The sequence below is a fragment of the Ustilago hordei genome, assembly GCF_900519145.1.
Source record: "Ustilago hordei strain Uho2 genome assembly, contig: UHO2_contig_12, whole genome shotgun sequence".
NCBI classification, from domain to species: Eukaryota; Fungi; Basidiomycota; class Ustilaginomycetes; order Ustilaginales; family Ustilaginaceae; genus Ustilago; species Ustilago hordei.
The window spans coordinates 297,882-310,016 of record NW_024545263.1 but is presented as its reverse complement, the minus strand read 5'-3'; the positions used below and the strand labels follow the sequence as shown (position 1 = coordinate 310,016).

At 52.2% G+C, this 12,135-nt stretch overlaps 4 protein-coding genes across 4 annotated transcripts; 2 read left to right on the top strand and 2 right to left on the bottom strand.

The window, feature by feature from the left end:
• Positions 1 to 2,027: 2,027 nt before the first annotated feature.
• On the top strand, positions 2,028 to 4,079 carry UHO2_05157 (uncharacterized protein; the record flags this gene model as incomplete). The annotated part of the gene is made up of 1 exon (XM_041556159.1): positions 2,028 to 4,079. One exon carries the CDS (start codon positions 2,028 to 2,030, stop codon positions 4,077 to 4,079), a length of 2,052 nt encoding a protein of 683 aa, XP_041412093.1.
• Positions 4,080 to 4,477: 398 nt separating this feature from the next.
• On the bottom strand, positions 4,478 to 6,277 carry UHO2_05156 (uncharacterized protein; the record flags this gene model as incomplete). Its single annotated transcript, XM_041556158.1, has 1 exon — positions 4,478 to 6,277. One exon carries the CDS (start codon positions 6,275 to 6,277, stop codon positions 4,478 to 4,480), a length of 1,800 nt encoding a protein of 599 aa, XP_041412092.1.
• Positions 6,278 to 7,071: 794 nt separating this feature from the next.
• UHO2_05155 (uncharacterized protein) lies at positions 7,072 to 7,367 on the top strand (the record flags this gene model as incomplete). Its single annotated transcript, XM_041556157.1, has 2 exons — positions 7,072 to 7,210; positions 7,303 to 7,367. The coding sequence occupies 2 exons, from the start codon at positions 7,072 to 7,074 to the stop codon at positions 7,365 to 7,367; spliced, it is 204 nt and encodes a 67-aa protein (XP_041412091.1).
• Positions 7,368 to 7,582: 215 nt separating this feature from the next.
• Positions 7,583 to 10,537, bottom strand: UHO2_05154 (uncharacterized protein; the record flags this gene model as incomplete). The annotated part of the gene is made up of 1 exon (XM_041556156.1): positions 7,583 to 10,537. The coding sequence occupies one exon, from the start codon at positions 10,535 to 10,537 to the stop codon at positions 7,583 to 7,585; it is 2,955 nt and encodes a 984-aa protein (XP_041412090.1).
• Between the last annotated feature and the right edge of the window lie 1,598 nt (positions 10,538 to 12,135).

Genomic DNA, 12,135 nt, shown 5'->3' with positions numbered 1-12,135 from the left:
AGAAAGCAACTTGCGAGCGAGACCCCTGAGTGACGCAGGCAAAGCTCTCAAAGTCATATATACCCTCGACACCACGTTGAATCCAGAGGTCTCTCTCTCAAGCAACCTCATCAGAGGTCGTCGGCCAGCATCGTCGATCCAAATCCAAATCATCTGAACGGCGAGATCAAGCTGTTGTCATGGTTCAAATAGCATCAAGACGTTGCTTTGCTCGATGATAAACTTTATGGCGTTGTCGTTTGGGTACCTTTCATAGCAACACAGCCCACAAACAGAGACACCGTCGACGATGTAGGTGTCAGCATTGATCTGACAGCATGATACCTTGAGATCCAGGAGGCGTGTCGAGCCCCGTCGAGAGACCTGCTTTTTACTTTTGGTTATTTAGTAGCCTTTGTCAGGAGGTCAGCTCTCATACCACCCAAGTAGTCGGCAGTCCCGACCCCTGTGTGTCTCTTCTCTCACGCCCAGTCTGCCTGGATTCATTCGAGCTGATGAAGCTGCTCAGCCTCTTTGCTGTCTGTCGGATCAGGCATAGCCAGCCCGATTTTCTTCCAGACGGCAGCCAAATCGGAGCGTCAGAAGTATATCCCGATGCGATTGCAGCTCGGAATAGGAGATAAGAGTAGTTCAAAGTGGGGTTGTGAGACGAGCTGAGCTGGCTTCGAGGGCAAGTCTTGGTCTTGTCCGCTTTCGGCTTGGAAACTTTTCAAAATCTGCCCTTTTTTTTTCTTTCTTTTTTTTTTTTTTTTCAGTCTCCGCTGCTGTTTAAGCAGGGTCCCAGAGTTGTATGCAGCTCAAGCGTCTTTTTCGCACCTTCCTAATTTCACTTGAGAGAGCACAGCAGCAACACCCCTGAGGAAACACAGCCTAAAGCTAGTAGGCCAACTGCTTCCAGCTACAGTCTCATAACTCAGCTCGACCTCATCGACCTCATCAACCTCATCAACCTCCTCATCCCCTTCCCTCTTCCCTTCCCCTCTTCCCTCCGCATCTTGATACCTTTCGCTCTCTTTCTATCTCGGCCAACATCTCGAGGCTTTTTCTTCTACAAATCAAGTCTCCCTCCTTCTCTCTCTCTCTCTCTCAATCCACAACGAAACTGCTCCCACACCGTCATCGTTCTCTCCTCCTCCCTCCTTGACACCGATCCGCATCCGGTCCCGTCTCCATTCTATCAAACTTTTCCTCATTTTGTTCCTCTCCATCTCGTCGTCCTCATCTTTCTTGACCTCAACTCTTCCATCTCAAGCTCAAAGCTGCACGATTCACTCCGCGACCGTCCGCATTGATACTGGACCCTACCTTCGACCACACGAGTTTACATTTGACTCACTCTCCAGTCACATCTCCTCCTTCTTCCTTTTTCTCCTTCCTTTTTCTCCTTCCTTTTTCTCCTTCCTTTTTCTCCTTCCTTTTTCTCCTTCCCTTTTCTCCACCATCTCGCTCTAACCGCCAGCCGCTTTCTCTCCCATTCTCCTTCCATCTCCTTCCATCTGGATCGCTTTGATTCGACCCTCGATCTTTCGCTCTCAATTTCTCTTAGATTCGCAACCTTATCCTCATCTCCGACAACCAATTTGCGACAGCTTCACATCACACCGCATCTAGCTCCATTCATACAGGTAAGTTGACCCTTTTCCCTTTGCTTCAATCCTATCCGAGCTAGCCGGCTGCTCAGTTAAACTTCCTGTGCCGCCTTGCTTGCCTCTTCCATATATACCTCGGATATCCACGCTCTCAACCCGTCTCGCTTTCCCTCTTGCTCTCATACACTCACGACGCTGGCCGCCACTCCCTTCCTTCAGAGCTGACTCCCTGTCTCTTCTTCGCGCCCCATTCATTCACTTGCTCAGCCCCTCAAGGCAAACATTGCCCCATCACGACCTTGACGAAGAACAAACAATCCTAACATCTCGATCTATACAACATTCAAACGAAACAAACAGGCGCTAGCTGCACACCAATCAGACACAGGCGCTGGCATATTTCTCCGCTTCCATATTTCCCCGCTTCCATAGCCAGCAATGGATAGGTTCGACGTCATCAATTTTGCCGACCTTTCTGGTCCCAACGGCGGCGACTGGCTGAGGATCGGCGGTGGTAGCTTTGGTGTCGTTTTCAAAGGCGAGTACCTCGGCACCGAGGTCGCCATCAAGGAGGTCCTACCCAACAATACATACGATGTCGAAAAGTACTTTGAGCGAGAGTGCGTCCTCATGAAGGAAGCAAGACATCCCAACATTGTTCAATACATCGGCTTAACAAAGAGCCCAGGCTTCGATGGCAGGATCTACATCATCTCCGAGTTCGTCGGCAGCAACGTCCGCTCCTACATCGCAGATCACAGCAAGCCTTTCCCTTGGCGCTTGCGTATGAGCTTCGCTATGGACATCTCACGTGCGCTTGCTTACCTTCATGCTCGTAACTGCATGCACCGCGATCTCAAGGGCGAGAATCTTCTCATCACCGCCAACGAACGCATCAAGATCTGCGACTTTGGCTTTGCTCGTATCGCAGCACGTAACCAAGAGGAGATGCGCAGAATCAGCTACTGTGGTACAGATGGATACATGTCGCCAGAGATCTTGCTCGGTCTCGACTTCAGCTTACCCTCAGACGTTTTCTCGCTCGGTGTCATCTTTGCCGAGATTGCTTCACGACACCTCGTCGACTCTTACACCTTCAAGCGAACCATGCCCTCCTTTGGCTTGGATGCCGATGAGGTACGTGAGATGGCATCAGAGGGCTGCCCTGAAGCATTTATCCAGCTCACCCTTGACTGCGTAGAGGAAGACCCAAGAGATCGACCCGAGATGCGTCAGGTTGTTTCTCGCCTTCGTGACATTGAGCGCCAAGTGCTCATGTGCGAGCAAGCAGAGAACCGCTACGCTATCGGCAGTGTCCGAGGCGCCACCATCCATTCCATCATGGGCTCCAAGCTCAAGCGTGCTGCTCCACCAAGATTGCCCAGCTTCAACGGTGCTTTGAAGCTCGGCAGCCACTCCAACGCAAACTCGGACGACAGCGGCGACGAGATCGAAGAAGCCCTTGCAGCACTTGAAAAAATTGGCATCGAGGAGGATCTCAGCGGTCCTGGGTCCATCAAAGGCTCCAGCACACTCAAGGTCGCTGGTCACGGCAACCCGTGGTGGAGCGACGAGACTTCTGATGCGCTTCCTAGCATCAACCGCAGCTGGCTCTCTTCGCCTGGTGCTGCAGCTGAAAGATGCCGCCAGGAATCTGAAGCTGGTCTCCTCGAGAACGTCGATTATGCCGAGAGCGATTACAGCACTTCGGTTGTGCGTTCCTCCAAGCTGACCGCCAGACATGCGCCACTTGCAATGCTCGATGAGCGTGCAAGCACCCTCTCGGTGCGAACATTGCGTCAGAACGATTCGTCTTTGCTCATCCCAACTCGTCGAGGCTCTGCTGATGCGTCGGCTATGCAGTCGTTTATGACAGCGCGCACTCGCCGCGCCGACCCTTCGATGGCTCTCGCCACCATCGCTTCAGTCAACTCGGGCCTCATCGAGCCTGTCCCCATCTGCCATCGCTTTACTCTTGTCAAGAACGGCACTCGCCGACCCACTTCGGTCACAGCTGCTGCACAAGCTGCTGCAGGATCCAACAGCCACCAACACCAGCACGTCAGCAGCTACCCTAGCCTTCTTCCTCCTGCCGTCATGCTCAGCAACGCCCTCGCCAAGTGCTGGGTCTGCGGCAAGAGGATCGGCTGGAAGCCATTCATGGACTGCGATGATTGCCCTTATAAAACTCACGTCGCTTGTGCCGAACTCGCTCCACCGACATGTCAGGATCTTGCGATCCCCATAACTGGCGGTCCTGGTGGTAGCCGTGTTCAGCCCATCTTGTCACCGTACAATGCTTCCCGTCGCAACTCTAAAGCCTCCGATGTGGGCGATCAGAGGGAGATCTCAGCTGCAGCGGCGGCTCTGCGTCGAGCTTCGTTGGCCGACTCGATCGACGAGCCGGGCTCGCCTCAGATGGGCAAGGCAAAGGCAAAGAAGAAGCTCTTTGGCGGTTCAGCTGTCAAAACGAGTGCCGTTCGCGCCTAAACACATTCACACCACATCTTTCCGTTAGACATTCATTTCCTCCTCACCACCTCCTAACATCTTCACCAGCATACCCTTACGACTTTCTCCGTCTTCATATCCTTACGACGCTTACGACTTGGACCAGCTTCAGCTTTCCTTTCTCACAGATCAGATATATATTCTCCCAGCATTTGTACTTTCCTCCCTCTTCATCGCATTCGCAGGCAAATTTCAGAACAATTCATCATCCCAACCTCACAGAGTGTGTTTGTGTGCAAGAGAGTATCAATATTGCAGTAAATCAGTGAGAACGGAAGGGAAGCATGAGTGTATGAGTGAAGCATAAGTGTATGAGCGAAGCATGAGTGTATGAGTGAAGAGTGTATGAGCAAAGCATGAGTGTATGAGCAAAGAGCTTAGTGACCGGCCCTCCTTGCCTTGCCAGGTCTCTTTGCAGCACCTGATTTCTGCTTAGGTCGGAACCCAGCTTTACCCGATGTAGGTTTGCCCTTCAAAGGTTTGCTTCCTCTCGCACCTCGTGTAGGACCAACACTGAAATCGTTGGTGGATTCGGCAGTGTTGCTCTTCGAATACTTCTTCTTACCACCGAAACCGTATTTTGCATCTCTTGCCGATCTGGGCATCTTTGCCTTATTCGTTGACTCTCTTCCACCCTTCCCATTCACTTGCTTCTTACTAGCTCTCTCACCAATAGCTTCCTCCAGCCTTACATCAAACTCTTCGCCGTCGTCGTCACCAACACCGCCACCGAGCTTGCGCTTGAGCCCATTAACGCGTTCGTTCATCTCCTTCTTATTGCGAATGCGTTCCTGCAACTTTTCCACCTGCACCTTCTTGCCGAACTTCTTGAGTTCACGTTGCTTCTTGGCAGCTTCGGAAGCTTTGATCGCTGCAGATTCGTCGAGGAGTTTCTGACGGATACGTTCCATGTGTTCGTCGGTCTTGACCATTTCGGCAAAGTAGTCGCAAGGTCGGCTGAAGGCTGTACCGCTTGCTTCGACGAGTTTGCGACCCTCGACAGCGGCGTGGAGCGCTTGTTTGTAGAAGGCAAGTTCGCGTTCGAGATCGTTTTCCACATCGGTCACTTCCGCCGAGATGGAGGTCGGGTAGGTGACGCGCATTGTTTCGATCCAGGGGAGCTTGGAGGAGGAAGAGGAGGAGGGAGCGTCGAGGCGGATGTCTTCGTAGATGCGTTTGAGTGCGGATTCGTTGTTGACCTTGATGCGCTGGACACGCGAGGCTTTGGCTTGTTCGGAAAGCTCGACGTCGTCGGGGAGGTCTTCGTAGGCGATGGCGTTCTCTGCGTCGTCTTCCACGTCTCCTTCCTCTTCGGCTTCTTCGGCTTCTTTTGCCTCCTCGTCCTCCTCATCGTCGGACTCTTCAGCAGGGACAAGACCGCTTCGTGCAATGGATGCGGCGAGAGTGTCTCCGTTGGCACTGGCAACAACGGGAGGGATATCACCATCTTCTGGCTGCTCCTCCTCATCCTTATCTTCGTCCTCTGATACCGCGCCCTCTGATACCTCGCCCTCTACATCCTCTTTTTCAACGTCCTCGTCGTCTTCATCCTCCTCGTCGCCAGCAAGCTCGTCCAAAGCCGCCATGTCAACCTCATCGAGACCGTCCTCGCCAAGAGCAGCCATCAGTCGCTGCATGCCCTTCTCCGAAACATCCTGCCCCTCTTCGAGATCTGACTCTTCATCCTCGTCATCCTCGTCCTCTTCAACTTTTTCGTCCTCTTCAACTTCCTCCTCCTGCTCAGAGTACTCAGCAACAATAGGCTCAGCAGTGGCAAGCGCCGAAGTAGGCTTGCGAGTGAGCTTCGCGTGGCTAGCTGGAAGCTTGCTGGGCGATACAGAAGCAGCCTTGCTGTGCGATGGGCTCTTCTTTGGCGAACTCTTTGAAGGTGAAGAGCTAGACTTGGTTGGTGTGGTGGTGATCGACTTGGCTTTGGACTTAGACGGGCTCTCTTCTTCCTCTTCAGCAGAAGCGGTTGCAGCAGCCTTCTTGGAAGATGCTTTAGGCGTAGAGCCGCCCTTCTTGAGCGGTGAGGGGGTCTTGATCTTGATACCGGTGGCGCGGGCCTGTGCTCGGGTCATACGGCTTGGAGTGCCTGCAGCAGATGGCGATGCAGCAGGTGTGCCGTTGGCGGAGGCAGTCGCCTTTTTGGGTGTTGACTTTGGTGTCGCAGGCATTATGTATGATCCTCGACTCTGTGTTGGTGAGGGAAGAGAGCAAGAGCGGTGAGATTCAGTGAGTTGGCAGAAGTTTGAACTTCTTCTTGAACCGCAGCCAGTTCGCGAGACTCTGCTCAGGCTGCTACAGTAACCTTTTTCTTTTTTTCCTCGAGCTTCGACCCTGAACCCCAAAATAAATAAATAAAATAAATAAATAAATAAAAATAAGAAAAGGTTCGGGAAAACAGGCCAGTCCCTGGCTTATGTCACGACGTGTCAGAATCTGTTTCGAATCTAAGAGAGATGTTAGCACCGCGATAAAAACACAGAAAAAGTCAAAAATATCCGGACGGTCAATGCCGCCATGAATCAGCACTGCATGCAGGTCCTCAGCTGTCAGTCATTCTGATGAGTCCGATGGCAGCTGACTCGCATTGTGCCACCCTAAGTTATCTCTGCTCCTGCCCAGCATGGCAAGGCGTAGCAGCTGTACCGTCAACTGACGTCAAAGCGCGCAACCCTCTGGCCTGACTGAGTTCTATGAGCTAGATTGAAGATCGTCGATTGCTGCTGCCTGATGTCAAGACGCTGCTGTCGTGGAGTCTCGTTCTTCCTTGCTCGTCGGCGATGTTGTGGTACAGGCTTGGGCCTAGATTCTCTATCCGTGTCGCTTGGGCTTCTATTTTTCATGAGACTGAAGGGTATATATACTTTAAAGATTCTTGCTCTACCTCCCTCCTCACCAACGACTTTACATTCTATACCCACTTTTCCGCTCGTTTACCAACACCTATACCATATAATCAGTCACAATGGAGAAGACCTTCAACGACAGCATGCCCAAGAACGACCAGCAGCGTCAGGAGGAAAACGCTAAGCGCGCAGAGCAGGGCGAGCCTCAAATCCCTGGTGCCGCCGGTCGCGAGTCTGTTGCTAGCAAGGATCCCAAGGGTGAGTCCCTGCATCTCCTTTGACACTTGCCTCCGGGCAATCAATCAGCATACTGACATTCTTACACACCTTTCGTGTTGCTCATCCTGCAGAGTTTGACTCCCGCGGCGGTCCCGGTTCCGAATCTCACAAGCCGGTTCAAGACCCTGTTGTCTAAAGCAAAGTTCTATCAGACTCAAGCACGATCAACATTTGTAAACCATCTACGCAGCATCACCATGCACCATTCACAACTATGGCGCGCACTGTACGAATGAAGAACCATTAATTTACCACTACTAGAGGCTTGGAAGGAACCTGTGTTATTGCCGACCAGATAGTGCAAGCAGATCTAAAGAAAGACAATTGCTAAATGATAGGAGGCAGAGGAGATTAACGGCGTTCTCTCATTCTCCAACTCACTGCGCCAGCCAGAAGAATAAAGAAGCCCAGCACAAAGCCCAGCGCCAGCACGAGCAGATCGCGATAGTAGGCATCGCTCTTGAACGCAAACAGGTTACCGGAGAACACGGAGACCGAAGCGGTGATCGATACACCACCCACGCTATCCTTCAGCTGCAAGCCGTTCAACTCGTGACTCGCCACCGCCTCCAACGCATACTTCATCGGACAGATCCACTGCAACCACCTGAAAACACGCGACAAATCATTCAGGTTGAGCAAGAACCCTCCAAACCCGATGTTGAACAGAATGAAGACACCGGCAAAGAGGATGGAAACGGACAGATCCTCAATGAGCGCAGCCAGCAGCATGTTGTACAACGCCATACAAAGGTGGAAGAGAACCGCGATGAGCATGAACTCGAAAAAGTAGTCTGCTTCAGGTCTGAGACCTACCATCCAATATAGGATCACGCTGAGGATGATCGCTGGTATCATGCGCATGAGGACAGCGTCGTAGACTACGTAGCTGATGAGCCATGGAAGAGGGCCGTACAGTCCGTTGGCTCGCTCGCGCATCATGAGTGATCGAGCTTTGGTCAAAGCCGTTGCGGAGGAAAGAGCCGAGAAGGAGAGAAGGATGAAGAGGAAGTACATCGATCCCACGCGGTTCTGGAAACCAGCAATTGTCAGCTTGACTTGATAGAAGCATCCGCCGACGATGAGACCGATGACGAGGGCGCCAACAATGTGAGCCAATGCACCACCAGGGTCGCGTCTTGCTGTGATGAAGTTTCGTCTGCAGAGTGTAGCAAATTGCGTCATGAACGATGCCATGGACGAGTAAGCGACTGTCTTTTCCCATGACTCGCCGGCAGCCACACCTGTGCCGGTGCTCTCAACGGGAGAAGCAATGGCTACGCTGCGACCAGCATCACCTCCTTTGTTTGAAGAGAGATTGCTCGTCTTTTCGTGCAAACGCTTCTCTTCAAGTGCGCTGGTACGAACAACGGCACGAGCGGAAGAAGCAATCTTCAGCAAGTGATCAGCAACGTTGTGACCAGCAGGGCACTTGTCTCCCTGCCTTTCGCACCAGGCCAACGAATCACTCGGCGATCCATGATAGATCACAGCACCCTGCGACATGAGCATGACCTGATCAAAGCTGTAGAAGATCTCCGAAGACGGCTGGTGCACTGTCACAATCACCGTCGTCCCACCGATGTTCGGTCCTGTAGCAAGCTCGCGGAAAGCTGAGATGACGCGAGAAGCCGAGAAGGCATCGAGACCCGATAGCGGTTCGTCAGCTATCAATAAGCGAAGCCGGGAGACAAGAGCGCAGCCGATCGAGACCCTGCGCCTTTCGCCTCCTGATAGGCCGCGATGGCTTGCATCGCCGATACGCTTATTAGCTACTCGCTCGAGACCAAGCTGCTGGATCACGTTGGCGACAATGTCCTTCTTTTCGGCTGGAGTAACGTTATCGGGCAGCGAGAGGTCGGCGGCCATTTGCAGTGCTTCGCCAACGGTGGAGAAGGCCGGTAAAGCGTCTTCCTGGTCGACAAAGCCGATGGTACGGCGTGAGGCGGTGCCTTCAGCTTCGGGCTTGAGTAGAGCGTCGATGGCACGAACCGTACCGGATACGTTTCCGATCTTGTGTCGCCCAGCGAGGATCTCGACTAGACTCGTCTTACCAGCACCAGAAGGACCGAGTACAGCAAGCATGCAGCCTGGCTCGATGCGTCCCGAGCTGTTGCGAACGACACTGAGGTCGTCCTTGCCGGAGGGATGCGAGTCGAGGTGAACGAGCGAGTCGTTGAACTCGGATGAGGGTACGACTTCTGCCAGCTGACCAGGCTCAGCCTTGGCGCGTCTCCTGCGAAGACCACTGTTGATGGGAACGGTGTAGTTGATGTGTTCCCATTGCAAGCCCAGAGGCCCTCGTCCTGAACCATTTGTCAGACGTCTTGCCTTTCGTTGCGCCGAGAAGCCAAGGAATACCAAGGCAGCAATCGCAGCTAGGGCGACACCGAGAATGACAAGACCAGCGATGACAGCATTGCTTAGCGAAGAGCCACTATCTTGGCTGTCAACTTCTCCATTTCCGTTTGTATAGAATTGATCAAGTTCCGACTGGGTGAGGCAAGAGCCGAATTGACATTGGTCGAGAGGAAGACCTTCTTGACCGAGGAAGTTGTTGAGAAGCTCTCCCCTGAACGCACATCTGGAAGTGGCAGTGGCGTTGTTCGGATCGAGGTAATCACAAGGCATGCTGAGAGTACCATTGAGGTTGTTGATGACGGAGGAAAGATCGAGCTGACCGCTTCCACACATGGTTGTGCCTGGGATACAGTAGCACTGCAACGAAGTACAAGTCCACTGTGTGTTGCCGAACTTAGCATTGGGGTCGAGCGTTGAAGTCGAGTTGCGAGCCGAGCATCCAGCAGCCTGACAGTAGAACTGTTCTACTCCATCTAGCCACACCTGCGACAGAGCGGTGTGGCTTTCGGCAGGCCAGCTAGCAATACCGGTCTGCGAGAAAGTATCGGGCTCGTAGGACTTGGAAAGAGTCATACGCATCTCACCCGGATAGACACTGTTGGCGGTCGCTTGCTTGACATTGCAGTCGATGTAGGTGGTGCGGACGGCGGAAGGCTGCTTATGACAGACAAGAGCCTCGTTTTGACCAAAGAGGGAGTTGGGAGCGCTGAGACCGAGTGATGACTTGCGAGTTTGACAGGCGTTGGGCGATTGACAGACGTTGCAATTGATGCCACCGAAGCCAGCGTCGCAGGAGGTGCACTGCTTTTCGGAGGCGGGTTTGGGTGTACGAGCATCGGGGGCGACAAAGGGGGAGTTGCAAGTTGCGGTGTTGCAGGCAGTGCCGTTGGAGGATGTGAGGCCGGGAGGGCAGCTCTTGTACATGGACAGGTTGCTGAGGGACATCTTGACGGTCTGCAGTCGAGCTGCGGTATGGCGAAAGGTGTAAGCTGAGGGGCTGAGGATGCGGATTGGACGGACCTACTTATAAGCCTTCAAGGCGCAGAGGCGCCTGGAAAGATAGACAGATGACACTCGCAACCAAGGTTTGAGGCCTGATGAAAACATCTGTTCCGTCCTTACAGTAGTGCCTTTGTGTGATGCTAAAGTGAGGCTTGCCCGCTGGAAAAGATGAAGTTGGTGGCTCAAGCGCACGGTGGGATCAAGGCTTGGCGTCGAATTTGAAGTGTATGCTCCAAAGCGTAGTTAGCCCTGAAGGTGGGTTGAGGTGATGATGTTGGAAGAAGAAAAGCAGCAACAAGCGTCTGAATCTTGAGTGTGTTGTGGTGGCGCTGTGGCTGTCGGGGACCACGACGGATTGAGAACCCCACCAAGCTTGTGCTTTTTCACATCGGCTCCGTCGAAGGCTGAAAGAAGGAGAAGCAGGCCTTGACACTGTGTGCTACTTGTTCCTCTTTGTGAGTCTGGCTTGCTTGTTGAAATGGTAAAAGAGTAAAGGCGGTAAAGCAAAGCTTGAAATGATCACGAAGAGCTTCGCCGCCGCCGAGCAACTGAGCAAGAGGCGTGAATATCCGAGTTGTCCCTGCGCAAGCAAGTCAGAAAATATACAGGATTGCAGCTGCAGCGTAACTGCCGTAGGAGAAGAGCGTTGATTCGCCTTGCATACAGAGGCGGGGACGGCGAGGATGCCAGCTAATGAGCAAGTATGACAACGGAGGGGAGCCAACAATTCTCAAACTCCATCATATCAGCCCGCCCGATCTCTGATCAGATCGACTCTCCCCGATCCGTCATCAGATCGCGCTCCACTAGATCGTTATCTCGAGCATAATTTTGGCTCGCTTAACAGCGACTCGAGCAAGTTTTTGTTGAAGTTTTGGTCGCGATAACTGGTGATCGGGTAGAGTCTGAGTACAATGTCACTGCTAGTTTTAGACAGAAACAAATATACTCAATTGACTAAAAGAACATAGTGAGAGCCTAGAACTATCAGCTGGATATACAGTACATGCATAAACTGTCCCAAGATTTTACATGTCACCATACATCACTCTAATGCTCAATAGCTATAAGTTGTATTGCCACACTGTCTGATATTGTCTGAAAGTGCTGCTTCTTCTCTCCAAGACTGTGGAATTGATATTGACATTGACTAAAAAAATTGTGCTATGAAGAAGAGCCAAATTTTTTTATTATTGTGGGACAGTTTATGGAGTGCTCCTCGAGAACACCTTAGTACTTTGTATTCCCTCCTTTGGCCTTCAGAACTGCCTTGATGCAGTCTGGCATGCTCTCTATTAGTATCCTACATGTCTCTGGAGTGATCACTTTCCATTCAGCTTCACATCTCTTGAGCAGTTCATCCCTGGACTTTGCAATCATACTATACTGTGAAAGTTGCAATTTGAGATGGTGCCAGAGGTGTTCAATTGGGTTCAAGTCCAGTGACTGCCCCGGCCATTGCATAATCTTAATGCTATTGCCTTCCAACCATGTTTTTGTCTTCTTTGACATGTGTTTCAGGTCATTGTCTTGCTGAAACA